Consider the following 18,905-nt stretch of genomic DNA (forward strand, 5'->3'; position numbering starts at 1 on the left):
ATAATGAGGAGAGAACTGAGTGAGACAAGAAATCTCTTACAGTCTTGAGCAAGGGGCTGAAACAAGGCCCACTCAAAGTATGCGTTATCTGTGATATGTAGTGAGGCAACAATACGGTTAAACAATTAATGAAAACCAACAGGTGTGTTCTTTTGACAGCATTACTTTTCAATGTGTTGAAAATGTAATTGGCTTTTAGTTTAGATTAATGTTGATTTCTCTTGGGATGTACCTCTCCTCAGCATGGCAGTCAAAGAACCACTGCCTCGGCTGCCACTAAAGTTGGTCTGTGGTTGCCCTCTGATACAATACTTTGCTGAAAACTATGCCCAGGTGGAAAAATTCCAGGCCCGTCCAGATGACCTGTTGATCTCTACCTACACCAAGTCAGGTGAGTCAAGCCCTTTTCCTGTTGTTCACTCAAATATTGGGTCTTGAGGAACACCCAAACATCTTAATATTCTGCAGTTCCCACATCTCTAGTGTGCCTTTTCTGAGATCACTAGCTCAGCAAGAGGGTCATCCAAAAAATCAGGGATTCTTTCAAATACTCACTTATATGTGCCTGCTGACACAAGTGCCCTGTATCTCCTCTGAGGTCAGCAAGAAAATAGGAAGCACCTTGGCATCCTCACTCTCAATCTTCGCTTTCCACCTAGGTAATTTAAGTCCATAGAGGAAAAAGCATTTCTGTTCACTTCCCAATTCAGGATTAGAGTTATCTTTATACACACTGTCGTTCCTGTTAGGTTACTCAGATTCTTCCACTTTTACCTACCTATGACTCACCTGAGTCAACTGTGCCTCAGGGAGACGCCCACCCCATATTACCATAAGCCTTGTGAAACAAGCCTACCTCTTCAGTTATGATCTTAACGTTTATCATAAGGTGTCTTCTATCCTTGGCTATTTCCCCATCACCATTCATGTCTCTGGTGTATTTTTTAACCACAACTCTGGTGGCTTCTTCCAGGCACCACCTTGCTCAGTGAGGTCACTGAGATGCTGTACTGTGACGGTGACATCGGCAAGTGTGGAAGGGACACTATTGTCAACCGAGTGCCTTTCATTGAACTTGCCATCCCGGGCTTGGGGACAGGTAAGTTCAGCTTGTTGGGATATCCATAGTCACACACGGAAGCCCTCTGCAGGTTAGTGTAAGAGCATGTGGTGGCTAGTGCTGTGGGCTGGATGCAGGGTATGGTTTGGGAAGGGTACATGTGAGTATGGTGACTGTGTGGTATGGCATTGAATTGCTTACTGTGAGACACAGTTTATGCTATTGATATGAGGAAAGGTTTTTAGGGAAGTTCTTCTGTGAAAGTACTCATTTGCAATACACCCAGTCCTGTACATGTGTCATCAGTTCACATGATCGGGCTAATAAAAAGGAGCAAGGCACACCTCAGTTAACATGTAATCTAAGTGTTCTTAGATAGGTGACCATATTTTTTTTGTCTAAAAAATAAGACAGGTCCAGATATAAAAATGCAACTAAATGTTGGCACCGACCATGGTCCCTAAACACTGAAGGACTGCAGCGAAAATATTCAGCACCTCTTTTCTAAAGATATATAAAAGTCGCAAAATTATCCTGAGCTCAACCCCCTTGTAGTTTTGGCACAGAGGAGACAGGCTTAACTCAGGGCAATGAGTAAAGAATTTATGCAGAACCAACACAGAAAATGAAGTCAGAATGCCAAGCAATACATTTCCAGTCTAAATACAAAAATAAAGTAAGATTTAATAAACAAAATGGCACCAAAATATCAATAATCAAATAAGAGGAACCAGAGATATGGGTATTTAAAGATTTGAGGGAAAATAGCCATAAAAAAACCACAAAGCTCCAATGATAGTCAATGGTCACGATAGACTGGAACAAGGTGACATTTCAGGCTGACCATGATGGAGCAAGGGTTGAATGCACCAACCAGGTTCTTCCTGGTCAAAAATGTTACCTTCTGACTTAGGGCCTGATTATGACTTTGGCGTTACTATGCCGGCTTTGTGTCGACACAGCACAGCCAAAGCTGTGCATGGACAGCCTTCCAGATTACGAGTTCAACTCGTGTCAGGAGGGGTTTTCTTTTTCCACGGCGGTGCCATGAAAATAGGCACTGTAATGGGAACGCAAAAGCAGTTCCAGCACAGCATGAACTGTGAAGTCCATGCTGTGCTGAAACTTGGGGTGCATGCAAACAGGGGGCACATGTTGTGCCCCGCTGAATGCTTCCCCATGGCGGGCTCACTGCCATGAATAGGCTGGCAGTTGGGAAACTCATAATATGCTCGGCGGACTGCGGCGGTCCCGTCTTGCATATTGTATTCACCTGTCCACTACCCCACTGCCAGGGAATGGCAGTTCCCTGTCGCAGCCAACACAGCGTTGGCGGTCCGAAAGGCTGCCTCAGAATACAGTGTGCTACCACGGGTCAAAGACCGCCAGATTCGTAATTTGCACCTAAGTCTTTTAAGTCCCAATCAATCACAGAAGTACACTTCTAAAGCCTCCGAGGATCTCCAAAGAGGCATTCACAGACTCACAGGGTGTCAGGCAGAAGCCAACACCAGGGTCCTGTCCAGGCCCAGTTGCCACTGGTCAGCTGTGTATTTCTAGGAAAAGGTTTCTAGCAACTTTTCTCGCTGTAACCACAGAGATACAACTTTGTCCTGGGTACAAGAGGGAGCAGGCTCGGACCTTAAGGGCTCCTCTCAAGTCACAAACATAAGGTCCAATCTTCTTCTGATCTTCCTCTGATCCAGTAAGTGTTCTGAAGTGGAAGCCTGAAGGTGCCACATTTAAGCCTAGAATCAGCTAGGGGTGTTGGGAGACTCAAGAGAATGCCTGAGCAAATGGGTGAAAGGTTCCCAGGGCCAACCCCATCCACAATTTCACCAGTTCTTATTTGCCTTACTGAAAACAGGCCCAAAGGCAGTCGTCAGGGTATTTTCACAATAGTGAAAGTCTTGGGCCAAACTCAACACGCGCTTTGAGGGCTGGAGTTGTGTGTAGGGATTGCAGTATGGTCTTACCTCATCTAATACTAAAAACCAGTATGAGGCAGGTACTGTAACCAGAAAAAAAGTCAGAGGGAGATATCTGGTAGGACAAAAGCAAGATCCTCCAGCAACCATACAGTGGATATACAAATGTCTTGGCACTCTTTTCTCTTTTTGAAATGTGCCCCCATGTTTTACGATGCATCTCAACAGACCTGTAAAGCAGGATTTGCCACTGAAGTGTCAGAAAGGATGGCCACAGCCCCCAAACCAGCATATATTTCGTGGAGTTCAGAGGAGTCATCTCTGCCCTCGGATGGGTGGCACGAGGCCCTCCTCCAGAATAAAAAATCAAGGCTGGCCAGACCCCGGAGATGGGGTCCCTGGGGCCAAAAGTGGCCCAGGGAAGGGGGGCTACGCTGCCCCCTCCCATAATGAAATATGGATTTTTCTTGTTAAAAGAGGCAGAGCCCTGGGGTATGGGGTCCCCAGGATCAAAAATGGCATTTGGAGGGGTTCCAATCGGTCCGCCTATTTTAAAGAGAATAAAAAAAGAAGAGAAGTGGCCATGCCCCGGGAGATCGGGTCCCTGGGGCTAAAATCAGAGTCGGGAGGGGGGGCTGCATGGCCCTTTACCATTTAATAAAAAATAAATATCCTAGGCCCAGGGGGATGGGGTCCCCAGGTCCCAAAAAATATTAAGAGAAGGGGGGACACACAGCCAACCTGCTAAAAAAAATAGAAAAGAGAAGCCAGCATCTCGCCGGAGGCCCGCCCCCTCCCTGTACCATTCTGCAAATGCACCTCCTGGTGCATTCTGGGATAGGGGATTGAGTCCCCTTGAATCCTAAGGGTCCATAGGGGCCAACTAGCCCATTAGGTACCTCCAGTAATCTCCACACAGTGGGATTGCTGAGAGGTGATCTGAGGCCACGCTCCTTTTTACACCACTCTGCAACCAAGCCTCTTGGCACATTGCTAGTGGGGCGATGAGGTCCTCTTGTGTCCTGAGGACCTCAGGACTAAAGTGGACTTCATCGCCCGAGCAGCAGTGTGCCTGGAGGCGTGTTTACAGAGTGGTGTAAAAAGGGGCATGGCATCGGACCACGCTCCTTTTTACACCAATCTGCAAACGCGCCTATTGGCACATTGCTAGTGGGGCGATGAGGTCCTCTTGTGGACTTCATCCCCCGAGCTGCAGTGTACCAGGAAAACACACAAGATGATGGACGGAATGTTGCACACTGGCAAAACATTCACCGCCAGTCACAGATCTGGGTTTAATCCATCGATAATATGCTCACCAAGTCACCCCAGTTCAGACATGGCCATATGCAAATCAGTCTTGACCCTGTGCCTCATGGGAACCGTCCAGCCCGAACTGCGAAGCCATGTCTTCCCTGGACCGGAATCAAGCATCCTAGGACTGGTTTCTGGCTATCAGCCGTCTTCAGCCAGGATAGCTTGATTCCAGTGGCTTAGTGAGCACGGGACCCACGTCTGGGCATACCCTTCCCACATAGGGTGAACAGCAAAACACACAAGATGATGGACAGAATGTTGCACAATGGCAAAACATTCACCCCCAATCACAGATCTGGGTTTAATCCATCGTTATTATGCTCACCAAGCCACCCCAGTTCAGACATGGCCATATGCAAATCAGTCTTGACCCTGTGCCTCATGGGAACAGTCCAGCCCGAACTGCCAAGCCATGTCTTCCCTGGACCGGAATCAAGCATCCTAGGACCGGTTTCTGGCTTTCAGCCTTCTTCAGCCAGGATAGCTTGACTCCAGTGGCTTAGTGAGCACGGGACCCACGTCTGGGCATACCCTTCCCACATAGGGTGAACAGCAAAAAACCACAAGATGATGGACAGAATGTTGCACAATGGCAAAACATTCACCCCCAGTCACAGATCTGGGTTTAATCCTTCGTTATTATGCTCACCAAGCCACCCCAGTTCAGACATGGCCATATGCAAATCAGTCTTGACCCTGCGCCTCATAGGAACAGTCCAGCCCGAACTGCCAAGCCATGTCTTCCCTGGACCGGAATCAAGCATCCTAGGACCGGTTTCTGGCTATCAGCCGTCTTCAGCCAGGATAGCTTGACTCCAGTGGCTTAGTGAGCACGGGACCCACGTCTGGGCATACCCTTCCCACATAGGGTGAACAGCAAAACACACAAGATGATGGACGGAATGTTGCACAATGGCAAAACATTCACCCCCAGTCACAAATCTGGGTTTAATCCATCGTTATTATGCTCACAAAGCCACCCAAGTTCAGACATGGCCATATGCAAATCAGTCTTGACCCTGTGCCTCATGGGAACAGTCCAGCCCGAACTGCCAAGCCATGTCTTCCCTGGACCGGAATCAAGCATCCTAGGACCGGTTTCTGGCTATCAGCCGTCTTCAGGCAGGATAGCTTGACTCCAGTGGCTTAGTGAGCACGGGACCCATGCCTGGGCATACCCTTCCCACACAGGGTGAACAGCAAAACACACAAGATGATGGACGGAATGTTGCACAATGGCAAAACATTCACCCCAGTCACAGATCTGGGTTTAATCCATCGTTATTATGCTCACCAAGCCACCCCAGTTCAGACATGGCCACATGCAAATCAGTCTTGGCCCTGTGCCTCATGGGAACACTGCAGTCCGAACTGCCAAGCCATGTCTTCCCTGGACCAGAATCAAGCATCCTAGGACCGGTTTCTGGCTGTCAGCCGTCTTCAGCCAGGATAGCTTGACTCCAGTGGCTTAGTGAGCACGGGACCCACGTCTGGGCATATCCTTCCCACATAGGGTGAACAGCAAAACACACAAGATGATGGACGGGAGGTTGCACAATGGCAAAACATTCACCCCCAGTCACAGATCTGGGTTTAATCCATTGTTATTATGCTCACCAATCCACCCCAGTGCAGACATGGCCATATGCAAATCAGTCTTGACCCTGTGCCTCATGGGAACAGTCCAGCCCGAACTGCCAAGCCATGTCTTCCCTGGACCGGAATCAAGCATCCTAGGACCGGTTTCTGGCTATCAGCCGTCTTCAGCCAGGATAGCTTGACTCCAGTGGCTTAGTGAGCACGGGACCCATGTCTGGGCAATCCCTTCCCACATAGGGTGAACAGTAAAACACACAAGATGATGGACGGAATGTTGCACAATTGCAAAACATTCACCCCCAGTCACAGATCTGGGTTTAATCCATCGTTATTATGCTCACCAAGCCACCCCAGTTCAGACATGGCCATATGCAAATCAGTCTTGACCCTGTGCCTCATGGGAACAGTCCAGCCCGAACTGCCAAGCCATGTCTTCCCTGGACCGGAATCAAGCATCCTAGGACCGGTTTCTGGCTATCAGCCGTCTTCAGCCAGGATAGCTTGACTCCAGTGGCTTAATGAGCACGGGACCCACGTCTGGGCATACCCTTCCCACATAGGGTAAACAGCAAAACACACAAGATGATGGATGGAATGCTGCACAATGGCAAAACATTCACCCCCAGTCACAGATCTGTGTTTAATCCATCCTTATTATGCTCCCAAGCCACCCCAGTTCAAATCAGTCTTGACCCTGTGCCTCATGGGAACAGTCCAGCCCGAACTGCCAAGCCATGTCTTCCCTGGACCGGAATCAAGCATCCTAGGACCGGTTTCTGGCTATCAGCCGTCTTCAGCCAGGATAGCTTGACTCCAGTGGCTTAGTGAGCACGGGACCCACGTCTGGGCATACCCTTCCCACATTGGGTGAACAGCAAAACACACAAGATGATGAACGGGAGGTTGCACAATGGCAAAACATGAACCCCCAGTCACAGATCTGGGTTTAAGCCATCGTTATTATGCTCACCAAGCCACCCCAGTTCACACATGGCCATATGCAAATTAGTTTTGACCCTGTGCCTCATGGGAACAGTCCAGCCCGAACTGCCAAGCCATGTCTTCCCTGGACCGGAATCAAGCATCCTAGGACCGGTTTCTGGCTATCAGCCGTCTTCATCCAGGATAGCTTGATTCCAGTGGCTTAGTGAGCACGGGACCCACGTCTGGGTATACCCTTCCCACATAGGGTGAACAGCAAAACACACAAGATGATGGACGGAATGTTGCACAATGGCAAAACATTCACCCCGTCACAGATCTGGGCTTGACTGTTCCCATGGGGCACAGGGTCAAGACTGATTTGCATATGGCTGGGTTCAAACTGGAATGGCATGGTGAGCAAAATAACGACGGAATTAGGCCCAGATCTCTGTACTGGGGTGAATGTATGACATTGTTCTGCATTCTGTCCATCACCTGTTGTTTTTGCATTTGTCACCCTGAGTGGGACGGGTATGCTCAGACGTGAGTCCCGTGCTCTCCATGCCACTGGAATCAAGCTATCCGTGCTGAAGAGGGCTGAAATCCTGAAACCGGTCCTTGGATGCTTGTTTTCAGTCCAGGGAGGACCTGGCTTGGCAGTTCGGGCTGGACTGTTCCCATGGGGCACAGGGTCAAGACTGATTTGCATATGGCTGGGTTCAAACTGGAATGGCATGGTGAGCAAAAAAACGATGGATTTAGGCCCAGATCTCTGTACTGGGCTGAATGTATGACATTGTTCTGCATTCTGTCCATCACCTGTTGTTTTTGCATTTGTCACCTCGAGTGGGACGGGTATGCTCAGATGTGAGTCCCGTGCTCTCCATGCCACTGGAATCAAGCTATCCGTGCTGAAGAGGGCTGAAATCCTGAAACCGGTCCTTGGATGCTTGTTTTCAGTCCAGGGAGGACCTGGCTTGGCAGTTCGGGCTGGACTGTTCCCATGGGGCACAGGGTCAAGACTGATTTGCATATGGCTGGGTTCAAACTGGAATGGCATGGTGAGCAAAAAAACGATGGATTTAGGCCCAGATCTCTGTACTGGGCTGAATGTATGACATTGTTCTGCATTCTGTCCATCACCTGTTGTTTTTGCATTTGTCACCTCGAGTGGGACGGGTATGCTCAGATGTGAGTCCCGTGCTCTCTATGCCACTGGAATTAAGCTATCCAGGCTGAAGAGGGCTGAAAGCCCGAAACCGGTCCTTGGATGCTTGTTTCCAGTCCAGGGAGGATCTGGCTTGGCAGTTCGGGCTGGACTGTTCCCATGGGGCACAGGGTCAAGACTGATATGCATATGGCTGGGTTCAACTGGAATGGCATGGTGAGCAAAAAAACGATGGATTTAGGCCCAGATCTCTGTACTGGGGTGAATGTATGACATTGTTCTGCATTCTCTCCATCACCTGTTGTTTTTGCATTTGTCACCCCGAGTGGGACGGGTATGCTCAGACGTGAGTCCCGTGCTCTCCATGCCACTGGAATCAAGCTATCCAGGCTGAAGAGGGCTGAAAGCCCGAAACCGGTCCTTGGATGCTTGTTTCCAGTCCAGGGAGGACCTGGTTTGGCAGTTCGGGCTGGACTGTTCCCATGGGGCACAGGGTCAAGACTGATTTGCATATGGCTGGGTTCAAACTGGAATGGCATGGTGAGCAAAAAAGCGATGGATTTAGGCCCAGATCTCTGTACTGGGGTGAATGTATGACATTGTTCTGCATTCTGTCCATCACCTGTTGTTTTTGCAGTGTACCAGGAGGCGCATTTGCAGAGTGGTGAAAAAAGAGAGTGTGGCTTCGGACCACTCTCAGCAATCCATCTCTGTGGGGCTTACTAGAGATAACAGGAGTATATGTTGGCCCCCAGAGACCCTCAGGGGCAAGGGGACTTCAACTCCCAACCAAGAGCGCGCCAGGAGGCTCATTTGCAGAGTGGTGGAGAAAGGGGGCGTAGCCTGCATCCACATCTCAGCAATCCCACTATCCGAGGCTTACTGGAGGTGTCAGGTAGCCTAGTCGGCCCGTAACAATCCCCAGCAGCAAAGGGGACTTTAATCCCCATCCAAGAGCGTGCCAGTTAGCGTGTTTGCAGAGTGGTGGGCAAAGGGTTTGTGGTCTGCTTTGAGAACTTAACAATCCTGCTGTGTGGGACTTACTGGAGGTAATAGGAGTGGTAGTTTGCCCCAAAGGTTGTCCTTGAGGGCCAACTACCCCTCCTGTTACCCCCAGTAAGTCCCACACAGTGGTATTGTTTAGAGGTCTTCGGAGGCCATGCCCCACTTTCTTCACCAATCTGCAAATGCACTTCCTGGCATACTACTGGTTGGTATTTTACTCCTGAGGGACTTTGGGGGCCAATAAGGCCTCCTGCTACATCCTGTAAGTCCCACTCAGCGGAATGCCTGAGCGCTGGTCAGAGGACCAGCCCCCTTTCAGCACCTGTCTGCAAACACAACTAATACATTGTAGTTATAAATTAGCATTTAAAGAACCATAGAAATTCACTTGAAAAACCATAGGCTTCAGGGACGTTATAGTAAGTCATTAGCATTTAAAAAAACTTAAAAATGCACTGAAAAAACAATAGGTTTCAGGGATGTTATAGTTAGTAATTAGCATTTAAAAAAACATAGAAATTCACTCAAAAAATCATAGGTTTCAGGGACGTTATAGTTAGTTGGACATTTTACCAGAGAAATTCAGCCATTATAGTTAGTTGAGCTAACTATAATTCGTGCCTCCTCAATGCACTGCTGATGAAGTCACATATTACATCACTCATTACATAGTCAGTGACATCACTGATGACATCTCAAATGATATCACTGATGACATCATCCAGAGACTGGGTGAATTTTGAAAGTTTAAGAATGTTATATGTAAAGGTGTATTGAAGAATGAGTGGGTGTTTGAGTATTTAAATAGATGATTTAGTGGTGTATGACTGACTGTATAAGTGAGTGTGATGTCATCAGCAGTGCATTGTAGGGGCGCGAGTTATAGTTAGTTTAACTAATTATAAAAGCCGAATTTCTCTGGTTTTGTACAAGTGAAATGTCAAACTAACTATAAGGTCCCTGAAATCTATATATATATATATACTCTGTGGTCTGTGCTCCGTGCTCCTGTTCCTGGTCCTGCTCCTGTGAGGTCGGGGAAAGGTTGGAGTTAGAGGTATATCCCTTTGTTGGATCAAAATTAAAGATTCCCTCCATCATGCTATGATGGACAGACTGATGGTGATACTGTACTTGACTGATGGGCTCAGCAGATCTGATTCACCCCTCATTAAATCCTGCTATGCTGCTTGAATATGCAAAGCTGCACAATACGCACCTCTTTTAAATAGTGTACTTGTGTCCCTAATGAGAGCAGAGATCTGGTGAAAGTCTCAACCTGCACAACACTGTCATAAATGTGTGCGCTCACCTGACCCTCTCTACAAAACCAGGACATGCTTTTGCTCATTGTTTTAGCAGAAATGGTTGAAAGCCAGGACAGCCCTTGAAAAAACAAGCCTATCAGGGCAAATCAGGGGTTTCCAGTGACAATAGATTCAGAACACAACATTGGTGACAAGACAGGACCCACTGGTTCGGACAGCCTTAATCATTATGAGGCGGACACCAGCTGCAGTGCTTTTTCTTCAACAACATGCCCGATAAAGGGCCCATCCATGCTGATATGGTGCTCTTTTTTCATGAGGTCTTATTGTTAGGGTAGCCCCTCTTCTAAAGAGTTGTCAGTCACCTGCATTACACCAAGCCTTGCTCTTGCATCAACTGCTCAGACGACTGGGCTAATAAAAGGGCTTTGGAAGAACATGCCCTCTCTCTAATTGCATTACAACGTGTGTGCCTGTGTCAACCTTCTGAGCAGAATGACCTGTACCACACAGGACACAAAAGTGTTGAATTGAGAATGCAGAGATATGGTGTTAATTCTGTAGATCTTTGGATGAGGAAGCAAATTGGACCTTGGACCTGTCTCAAGGTTTGTTATGATCTTTTGATGCTACCATGCTCTTGTTCATTTACTCTGCTTTTCTGTTACCCCATCCCTTTAATTAACCAGGAGCAGAACTTGCGGCACAGACACCATCTCCACGTATTCTAAAAACTCATCTTCCAGTTCAGCTACTTCCTGAATCCTTTTGGGAGAATAACTGTAAGGTTAGTAGGTGTTCTTATGCCTGCCACATAGGGCCATATTAATGACCACTGTGGCGCAGGGCAGCTCAGCAAGACACCTTGCTGCGCTTCCCTGCGTATTTATCCAATACGGTGCGTTACTGTCCTTCTCCCTTGCGCTTTGCTGTTTTGGCTGCCAAGCTCAGTCATTTACATACAGATTCATGCTAAGCAAGGAAGAAAAGAACAGTTGATACCAGTGTACTGTCTCAAAGTGTTGACAATGTTCAATCTACAAACTGGATCCAACATAATTATTTTGCTTTATTGTGAAATAACAGGAGAAACGATTCCACCACCTGTCTCAAAGAGGTTGGTAAGGGAACTCAGCTCCCACTACATAGGAAGAACAAGACTATGGTGTGTTTAGAATTTGGCAGGATGGGAGAATCGCCATAAATCATCTCTCACCCTGAAAACTCACAAATCTCTCATCTCATTTATAATTGGGGTACAAATGGGTTTGCTTTGCAGAGCCTCATCAAGCTCTAACATGAGTACCCTGCTGCAGACAGCCTCCGCCATAGGAGATTTGGAAGGCCGGCTCTATACAGGGCGGGCCTTCCATCTAATTTCTCAATGTGGTAGATGTGATAGTCTTGAACAGGAAAATAAAACAAAGGCCCCCACCTACAGTAAAAAATATCGATGTATTTAAGGGCAACTGATTTTTTTTGTTTAGTATAAGCAGTCTACCTCCCACTTTGGGAATTTGTTTCTGAAAAACAAATAACGTGTTTAAACATGCTTCCATGTAGTGCTTTAAATAGCAGGTACTGACAACTACTTATTCTTGCCCTTTTTTTAATTGGAAAGTGAGAATGCTAGCACTTCTCAGCAGAGATGTAAAGCTTTTATTGTCTAGTAGCAGGAGCACTTCTGAGTATTAAACAGGTACTCTAAGATAGTGAATACCTGCACTTTTACATTTACTTTTCAGTCCCTACGTTCACCGCGCCAAAAGTTGACTCCAAGGGCCTGATTCTGATGCGGTTAGGAAAGCATTCCCACCTAGGGCCTGATTCTGATGCGGTTAGGAAGGCCTCCTAATGGCATTTGCTCCTTCCAAATTGGATCGGGAACGTGTCTTCCCAAACCAAGGCCCAATTATGATGCAGTTAGGAACATATGCTCCCATTGATGTCAATAGGAGTCCAACCAAATCTTATCTGGAAGCATCCGGATGCATCGTACTCCGTCGGTCGGACTCTTCCAATCCGAGTGGGTCGGAAACCCTTTCCAAACCGATTTGGTCAGGAAGCGTTCCAACCCGCATCGGAATCAGGCCCTAGTACCCTAAGTACTATCATGCAAAGAAGAGGTTTCCATGCCTCGAAACCTCTGGAAATCTATTTCCTTCATCTAGAGATTTGACTGACATCAGGAGTTTTGAGGGAACTTGCTTGTGTAACTGGGGCTGTTTTAGACGTGGACAACATGGGGTTGTCCTTGGCAAACAATAGACGGAGAGTGAGGTGGGAAAAGCTAGCAGCGAATACAAAGAAGGTGGTTTGATATTTGAAAGGGTGTGCGCATTAATGGAACATCCTAATACGGGCGATGCGCACACAAAACTCGGGCGGGCACACAAGGACCTTATTAAATCCTTGGCAGAGGTTCTTTTCTCTATGGGAAGGACAGGGGAAGGAAGGCCACAATGACCCACCTGGTATAATGTTGCATGTCGCAAAGCCAAAACGGATCTACTGAGTAGCATTAAGGAGGGTAAAAGCAGAACACTCATACAGGAAAGGAGAAAAGACTATAAGCGGTTGATTACCCATGCATGATAAATGGGAGAATCTGACCATCACACTAGCCGTCAGGGACTCTCGGAAGTTCTGGCGCCTAGTGAACGCTGGGTCGGAGGACCTTTCTCCTGCCATTGAGCCCAACATTTCAGCCAAGGTCTGGCAAGATCACTTCCAGGCCTTGTACATAGACGGTGATAGGGCCCCAATCAAGGTACTCCCAATCACTGGAACACAGCCAGAGGTGGATCTATTCACAGAGGCTGAGGTTCGGGTGGCCATTCTAAGGCTGGCCTCTGGGAAGGCGCCGGGCTTGGATGGGCTCACGGGCGACATTTTCAAACAGGAGCCGGACATTTGGGCCCCCTACCTGTTGACTATCTTCAATCAATCAATCAATCAATCAAGAAATTTGTATAGCGCGCTACTCACCCGGAGGGTCTCAAGGCGCTTGGGGGGGGTCCGCTACTGCTCGAACAGCCAGGTCTTGAGTTGCTTCCTGAAGGAGAGGTGGTCTTGGGTAAGACAGAGGTAGATGGGGAGTGAATTCCAGGTCTTGGCTGCCAGGTAGGAGAAGGATCTTCCTCCCATGGTGCCTCTTCGGATGCGTGGAACGGCGGCGAGTGCGTGGCTGGTCGATCGTAGATGGCGGGTGGGAGTGTAGAAGGTCAGGCGGTCATTGAGGTACCTGGGGCCTAGGTTGTGGCGGGCTTTGTGTGCGTGGGTGAGGAGGCGGAAAGTGATTATTTTGCTGACGGGGAGCCAGTGCAGGTCTTTCAGGTGTCCGGAGATGTGGCTGTGGCGTGGGATGTCCAGGATGCGGAGGCGTTCTGGATGCGTTGGAGTCTTTTCTGCAGTTTGGCTGTGGTTCCGGTGTAGAGGGTGTTTCCGTAATCTAGTCGGCTGGTGACAAGTGCCTGGGTGACCGTCTTCCTGGTTTCGGTGGGGATCCATCGGAAGATCTTTCGGAGCATGCGTAGGATGTTGAAGCATGAAGCGGAGACGGCGTTGACTTGTCTGGTCATCGACAGGGAGGAGTCCAGGATGAAGCCCAGGTTGCGTGCGTGATCCGTTGGTTTAGGTGCTCTGCCTAGGGCCGGGGGCCACCAGGAGTCGTCCCAGGCCGACGGTGATGGTCCAAGGATGAGGACTTCCGTCTTGTCTGAGTTCAGTTTCAAGCGGCTGTTCTTCATCCATTCGGCTACCTCTTTCATCCCTTCGTGTAGGTTGGATCTGGCGGTGGCGGGGTCGTTGGTGAGGGAGAGGATCAGCTGGGTGTCGTCGGCTTAGGAGATGATGTTGAGGCTGTGTTGGCGTGCGATGGCTGCGAGGGGGCTCATGTACACGTTGAAGAGGGTGGGGCTGAGTGATGATCCTTGTGGCACGCCGCAGATGACTTTGGAGGCCTCGGATCTGAACGGGGGGAGGCGGACTCTCTGGGTTCTTCCGGCGAGGAATGAGAGGATCCACTCCAGGGCCTTCCCTTGGATTCCAACGTTGCTGAGGCGATGTACTAGGGTGCGGTGGCAAGCAGTATCGAACGCTGCGGAGAGGTCCAGGAGGATGAGGGCCACTGTTTCCCCGTTGTCGAGCAGGGATCTGATGTCATCAGTGGCTGCGATGAGTGAGGTCTCGGTGCTGTGATTGGCTCGGAAGCCGGACTGTGAGTGGTCGAGGGATCCGTTCATCTCGAGGAAGGCGGCCAGCTGTCCGTTGACGGTCTTCCTGATGACTTTGGCCGGAAACGGAAGGAGCGAGATGGGGCGATAGTTCTTGAGGTCGGTGGGGTCTGCCGATGGTTTTTTCAGGAGGGCGCTGAGTTCAGCATGCTTCCAGCTCTCCGGGAAGGTGGCGGTGTTGAAGGAGCAGTTAATGATGTCCCGGATTTGGGGTGCGATGACGGAGTCGGCCTTGTTGAAGACGTGGTGAGGGCATGGGTCGGTTGGTGAGCCGGAGTGGATGGTGTTCATCGTCCGGATGGTGTCTTCTGTGTTGACTGGGGTCCAGTCGCGGAGGGTGGTGGTGGGGGGGGTCGGTTCTGTGGTTGGGTGCGTGGACTGTTCGCCGAAGCTGTTGTGTATGTCTGCGATCTTGCTGTGGAAGAACGTGGCGAGTGAGTCGCAGAGGTCCTGTGAGGGAGTGATGTCGTCATTACTGGCGCTGGTGTTGGAGAGCTCTTTGACGATGCTGAAGACCTCCTTGCTGTTGTGTGCGTTGTTGTCTAATCTTTCCTTGAAGGCTGTCTTCTTGGTGGTGTGGATCAGCTGGTGGTGTTTGCGGGTGGCTTGCTTGAGGGCGGTCATTTTGTCTGTGGTCGGGTTCTTTCGCCAGGCTTTCTCGAGGGTGCGGCATTTCTTCTTGGAGTTCTTGAGGTCGTCGTTGAATCACAGGGCTCTCTTGCTTCCGGGCCTGTTGGGATGGGTTTTCAGGGGTGCGAGGTTGTCGGCGCAGTTGGTGATCCACTGTGCCAGGTTGTGAGCTGCTTGGTTGGGGTCCGTTGATCTGGCGGGAGGGTTCTGGTTCAGTGATGCGGTGAGCTGGTCGGTCGTGATCTTGTTCCAGTTCCTGCGGGGAACTTGTTGCGGGAGGTGGTGGGTTGTGGTCTTTCTGAAGCTGAAGTGGACGCAGCTGTGGTCTGTCCAGTGGAGTCCGGTGGGGTGGCTGAAGGAGATGTACTTGCTGGAGGAGAAGATTGGGTCAAGCGTGTGTCCGGCATAGTGGGTGTTCACCAGTTGCTTGAGTCCGAGGTTAGCAAGGTTGTCCAGGAGGGTGGTGGTGTTGTTGTCGTTGTTGTTCTCCAGGTGGAAGTTGAGGTCTCCTAGGAGGATGCAGTCGGCGGAGGGAAGGGCGTGTGGGCTGATGAAGTCTGCGATGTCTTCACTGAATTGAGTGCGGGGACCTGGGGGTCTGTAGCTGAGGGTGCCTCTGAATGTGGTCTTGGGGTCGGTGTGAATCTGGAAGTGAAGATGTTCGGCGGTTGTGAGGGTGTCGTCGGAGTTGGTCGTGATGCGGATGGTGTTCTTGTGGACGATGGTGATGCCTCCTCCTGTACGGTTGGTGCGGTCCCTCCTGGTGATCTTGTATCCGTCCAGGATGGCTATGGCGATGTCGGGCGCTGAGGAGGCGTTCATCCAGGTTTCCGTGAGGAAGGCGACGTCTGGGGATGTGGTGTCGAGCAGGTTCCATAGTTCCACGGCGTGTCTGTGGACGGAGCGGGTGTTGAGCAGGATGCACTTCAGGTGGTTGCTGTTGGTGTTTGGCTTGGTGGGTGCGGGTGGGTTGCAGGTCCTGATGCAGACGAACTTGCAGGATTGGCAGGTGAAGGGTCAGTGGGTGCGTCCTGGGATGGCTCGGTGGCAGTCAGGGAGGCGTCCGGTGTTGAGTGCGCTGAGGGTGGCGGCGTCGTACGTCCGGCGGGTGGGATGGCATCCGGGGGGGCCATGGGGTCTGGCGCTGGGCGCGGTCCAGGCGTGGATGGGCGCAGACGGGCTTGCCTTTGGCGCACCCGCGGGGGGCATGAACGCTGCGCACACGCGCAGACTCTGCCATAAATGGAGAGTGGGGGGGCGGAGTGAGGGAGGAGCAGCTGGGAGGCGGGAGCGGGGTGGCGAGTGGGGAGGGGAACGGTGATGCTGGAGGGAATGGGGGTGGGGCCGAGGGGGAGCAGCGGCAGGGAGCGGGGTGGGTTCAGCAGCAGAAACGGCGGCGGGGTCGCAGAACGAACAGGGGCACGATGAAGGGAACGATAACAGAGCACAGGGGCACAGGGGTACACAGTTCACGATGGAGAAGAGAAGACGATTACAGGCACAATGCAGGGGGCAGAAACAAACTTGAGCAGGGGTACAAAAGAAGACGATTACAGGCACAATGCAGGGGGCAAAGCAAACTTGAGCAGAGGTACAACAGTTAACGGACTAAAATACAATAACAGGCACAATTCAGGGGGCAGGATACCAACTTGGCAGCGGTGGCGTCAGGCGGAAACCGGGCACACTCGGGGTGGGCTACGCGGCGGGAGGAGCGACCGGCTCAGACCAGTTCAGGTCGGGTCATAGCTCCCCGCCTCGTGGGCCTTACCTTTTGTGTTTAGTGGGTGGGAGGAGCAGCTGGGAGGCGGGAGCGGGGTGGCGAGTGCGGAGGGGAACGGTGATGCTGGAGGGAACGGGGGTGGGGCCGCGGGGGAGCAGCGGCAGGGAGCGGGCTGGGTTCAGCAGCAGAAACGGCGGTGGGGTCGCAGAACAAACAGGGGCACGACGAAGGGAACGATAACAGAGCACAGGGGCACAGGGGTACACAGTTCACGATGGAGAAGAGAAGACGATTACAGGCACAATGCAGGGGGCAGAAACAAACTTGAGCAGGGGTACAAAAGAAGACGATTACAGGCACAATGCAGGGGGCAAAGCAAACTTGAGCAGGGGTACAACAGTTAACGGACTAAAATACAATAACAGGCACAATTCAGGGGGCAGGATACCAACTAGGCAGCGGCAGCGGTGGCGGCAGGCGGAAACCAGGCACACTCGGGGTGGACCACGCGGCGGGAGGAGCGACAGGCTCTGACCAGGTCAGGGCAGGTCACAGCTCCCCGCCTCGCGGGCCTTACCTTTTGTGTTCAGTGGGAGGGAGGAGCAGCTGGGAGGCGGGAGCGGGGTGGTGAGTGGGGAGGGGAACGGTGATGCTGGAGGGAACGGGGGTGGGGCCGTGGGGGAGCAGCGGCGGGAGCGGGGTGGGTTCAGCAGCAGAAACGGCGGTGGGGTCGCAGAACGAACAGGGGCACGACGAAGGGACCGATAACAGAGCACAGGGGCACAGGGGTACACAGTTCACGATGGAGAAGAGAAGACGATTACAGGCACAATGCAGGGGGCAGAAACAAACATGAGCAGGGGTACAAAAGAAGACAAATACAGGCACAATGCAGGGGGCAAAGCAAACTTGAGCAGGGGTACAACAGTTAACGGACTAAAATTCAATAACAGGCACAATTCAGGGGGCAGGATACCAACTTGGCAGCGGCAGCGGTGGCGGCAGGCGGAAACCGGGCCCACTCGGGGGGCCACGCGGCGGGAGGAGCGACCGGCTCTGACCAGTTCAGGTCGGGTCACAGCTCCCCGTCTCGCGGGCCTTACCTTTTGTGTTCAGTGGGAGGGAGGAGCAGCTGGGAGACGGGAGCATGGTGGCGAGTGGGGAGGGGAATGGTGATGCTGGAGGGAACGGGGGTGGGGCCGCGGGGGAGCAGCGGCGGGAGCGGGGTGGGTTCAGCAGCAGAAACGGCGGTGGGGTCGCAGAACGAACAGGGGCACGACGAAGGGAACGATAACAGAGCACACGGGCACAGGGGTACACAGTTCACGATGGAGAAGAGAAGACGATTACAGGCACAATGCAGGGGGCAGAAACAAACTTGAGCAGGGGTACAAAAGAAGACGATTACAGGCACAATGCAGGGGGCAAAGCAAACTTGAGCAGGGGTACAACAGTTAACGGACTAAAATACAATAACAGGCACAATTCAGGGGGCAGGATACCAACTTGGCAGCGGCAGCGGTGGCGGCAGGTGGAAAACCGGGCACACTCGGGGTGGGCCACGCGGCGGGAGGAGCCACCGGCTCTGACCAGGTCACGCCGTCTTGAGGGGCATGGAGGTGCCCTGTACTTGGCTGGGAGCAGAGATTGTCCCTATAATTAATAAGGGATCGCCTCTGCTTCCAGCCAACTACAGGCCCATCAGCCTCATTGATGTGTCCCAAAAACTTTTCGGTAGGCTGATACTCGATCGCCTCCAAAACTGGATGGAGGAGTTCTCCATTCTCACCCGGTATCAGGCTGGTTTCCGAAGGAAGATCTCAACAACAGACCAGATTTTCCGACTCAATCTTTTTTTTTTTAAAACTGTTACAATCGAAGGAGGCAGCCTTTACACGGTCTTCGTAGACCTGCGTGCCGCCTTCGATTTGGTTCCAAGATCTAGACTTTGGACAGTGCTGGCGGAGATGGGTATCCCCTCGGACATCCTGAACATCTTGATAAGACTGCACCAAGATAACTACGCACGGGTCAGGTGTGGTAGAAAC

General features: G+C 51.1%; 1 protein-coding gene across 1 annotated transcript in view; it reads left to right on the plus strand.

The window, feature by feature from the left end:
- The first annotated feature begins 243 nt into the window (after positions 1-243).
- The window catches only part of LOC144768583 (sulfotransferase 1 family member D1-like), a 320,008-nt gene continuing 301,346 nt past the window's right edge, over positions 244-18,905 (plus strand). The window contains exons 1-3 of the mRNA XM_078652372.1: positions 244-391; positions 974-1,099; positions 10,959-11,056. Coding sequence (XP_078508498.1) covers positions 244-391; positions 974-1,099; positions 10,959-11,056 — 372 coding nt within the window. The remainder of the gene's footprint in view (positions 392-973; positions 1,100-10,958; positions 11,057-18,905) is intronic.

This window comes from Lissotriton helveticus, chromosome 7, assembly GCF_964261635.1.
Source record: "Lissotriton helveticus chromosome 7, aLisHel1.1, whole genome shotgun sequence".
Classification (NCBI taxonomy): domain Eukaryota; kingdom Metazoa; phylum Chordata; class Amphibia; order Caudata; family Salamandridae; genus Lissotriton; species Lissotriton helveticus.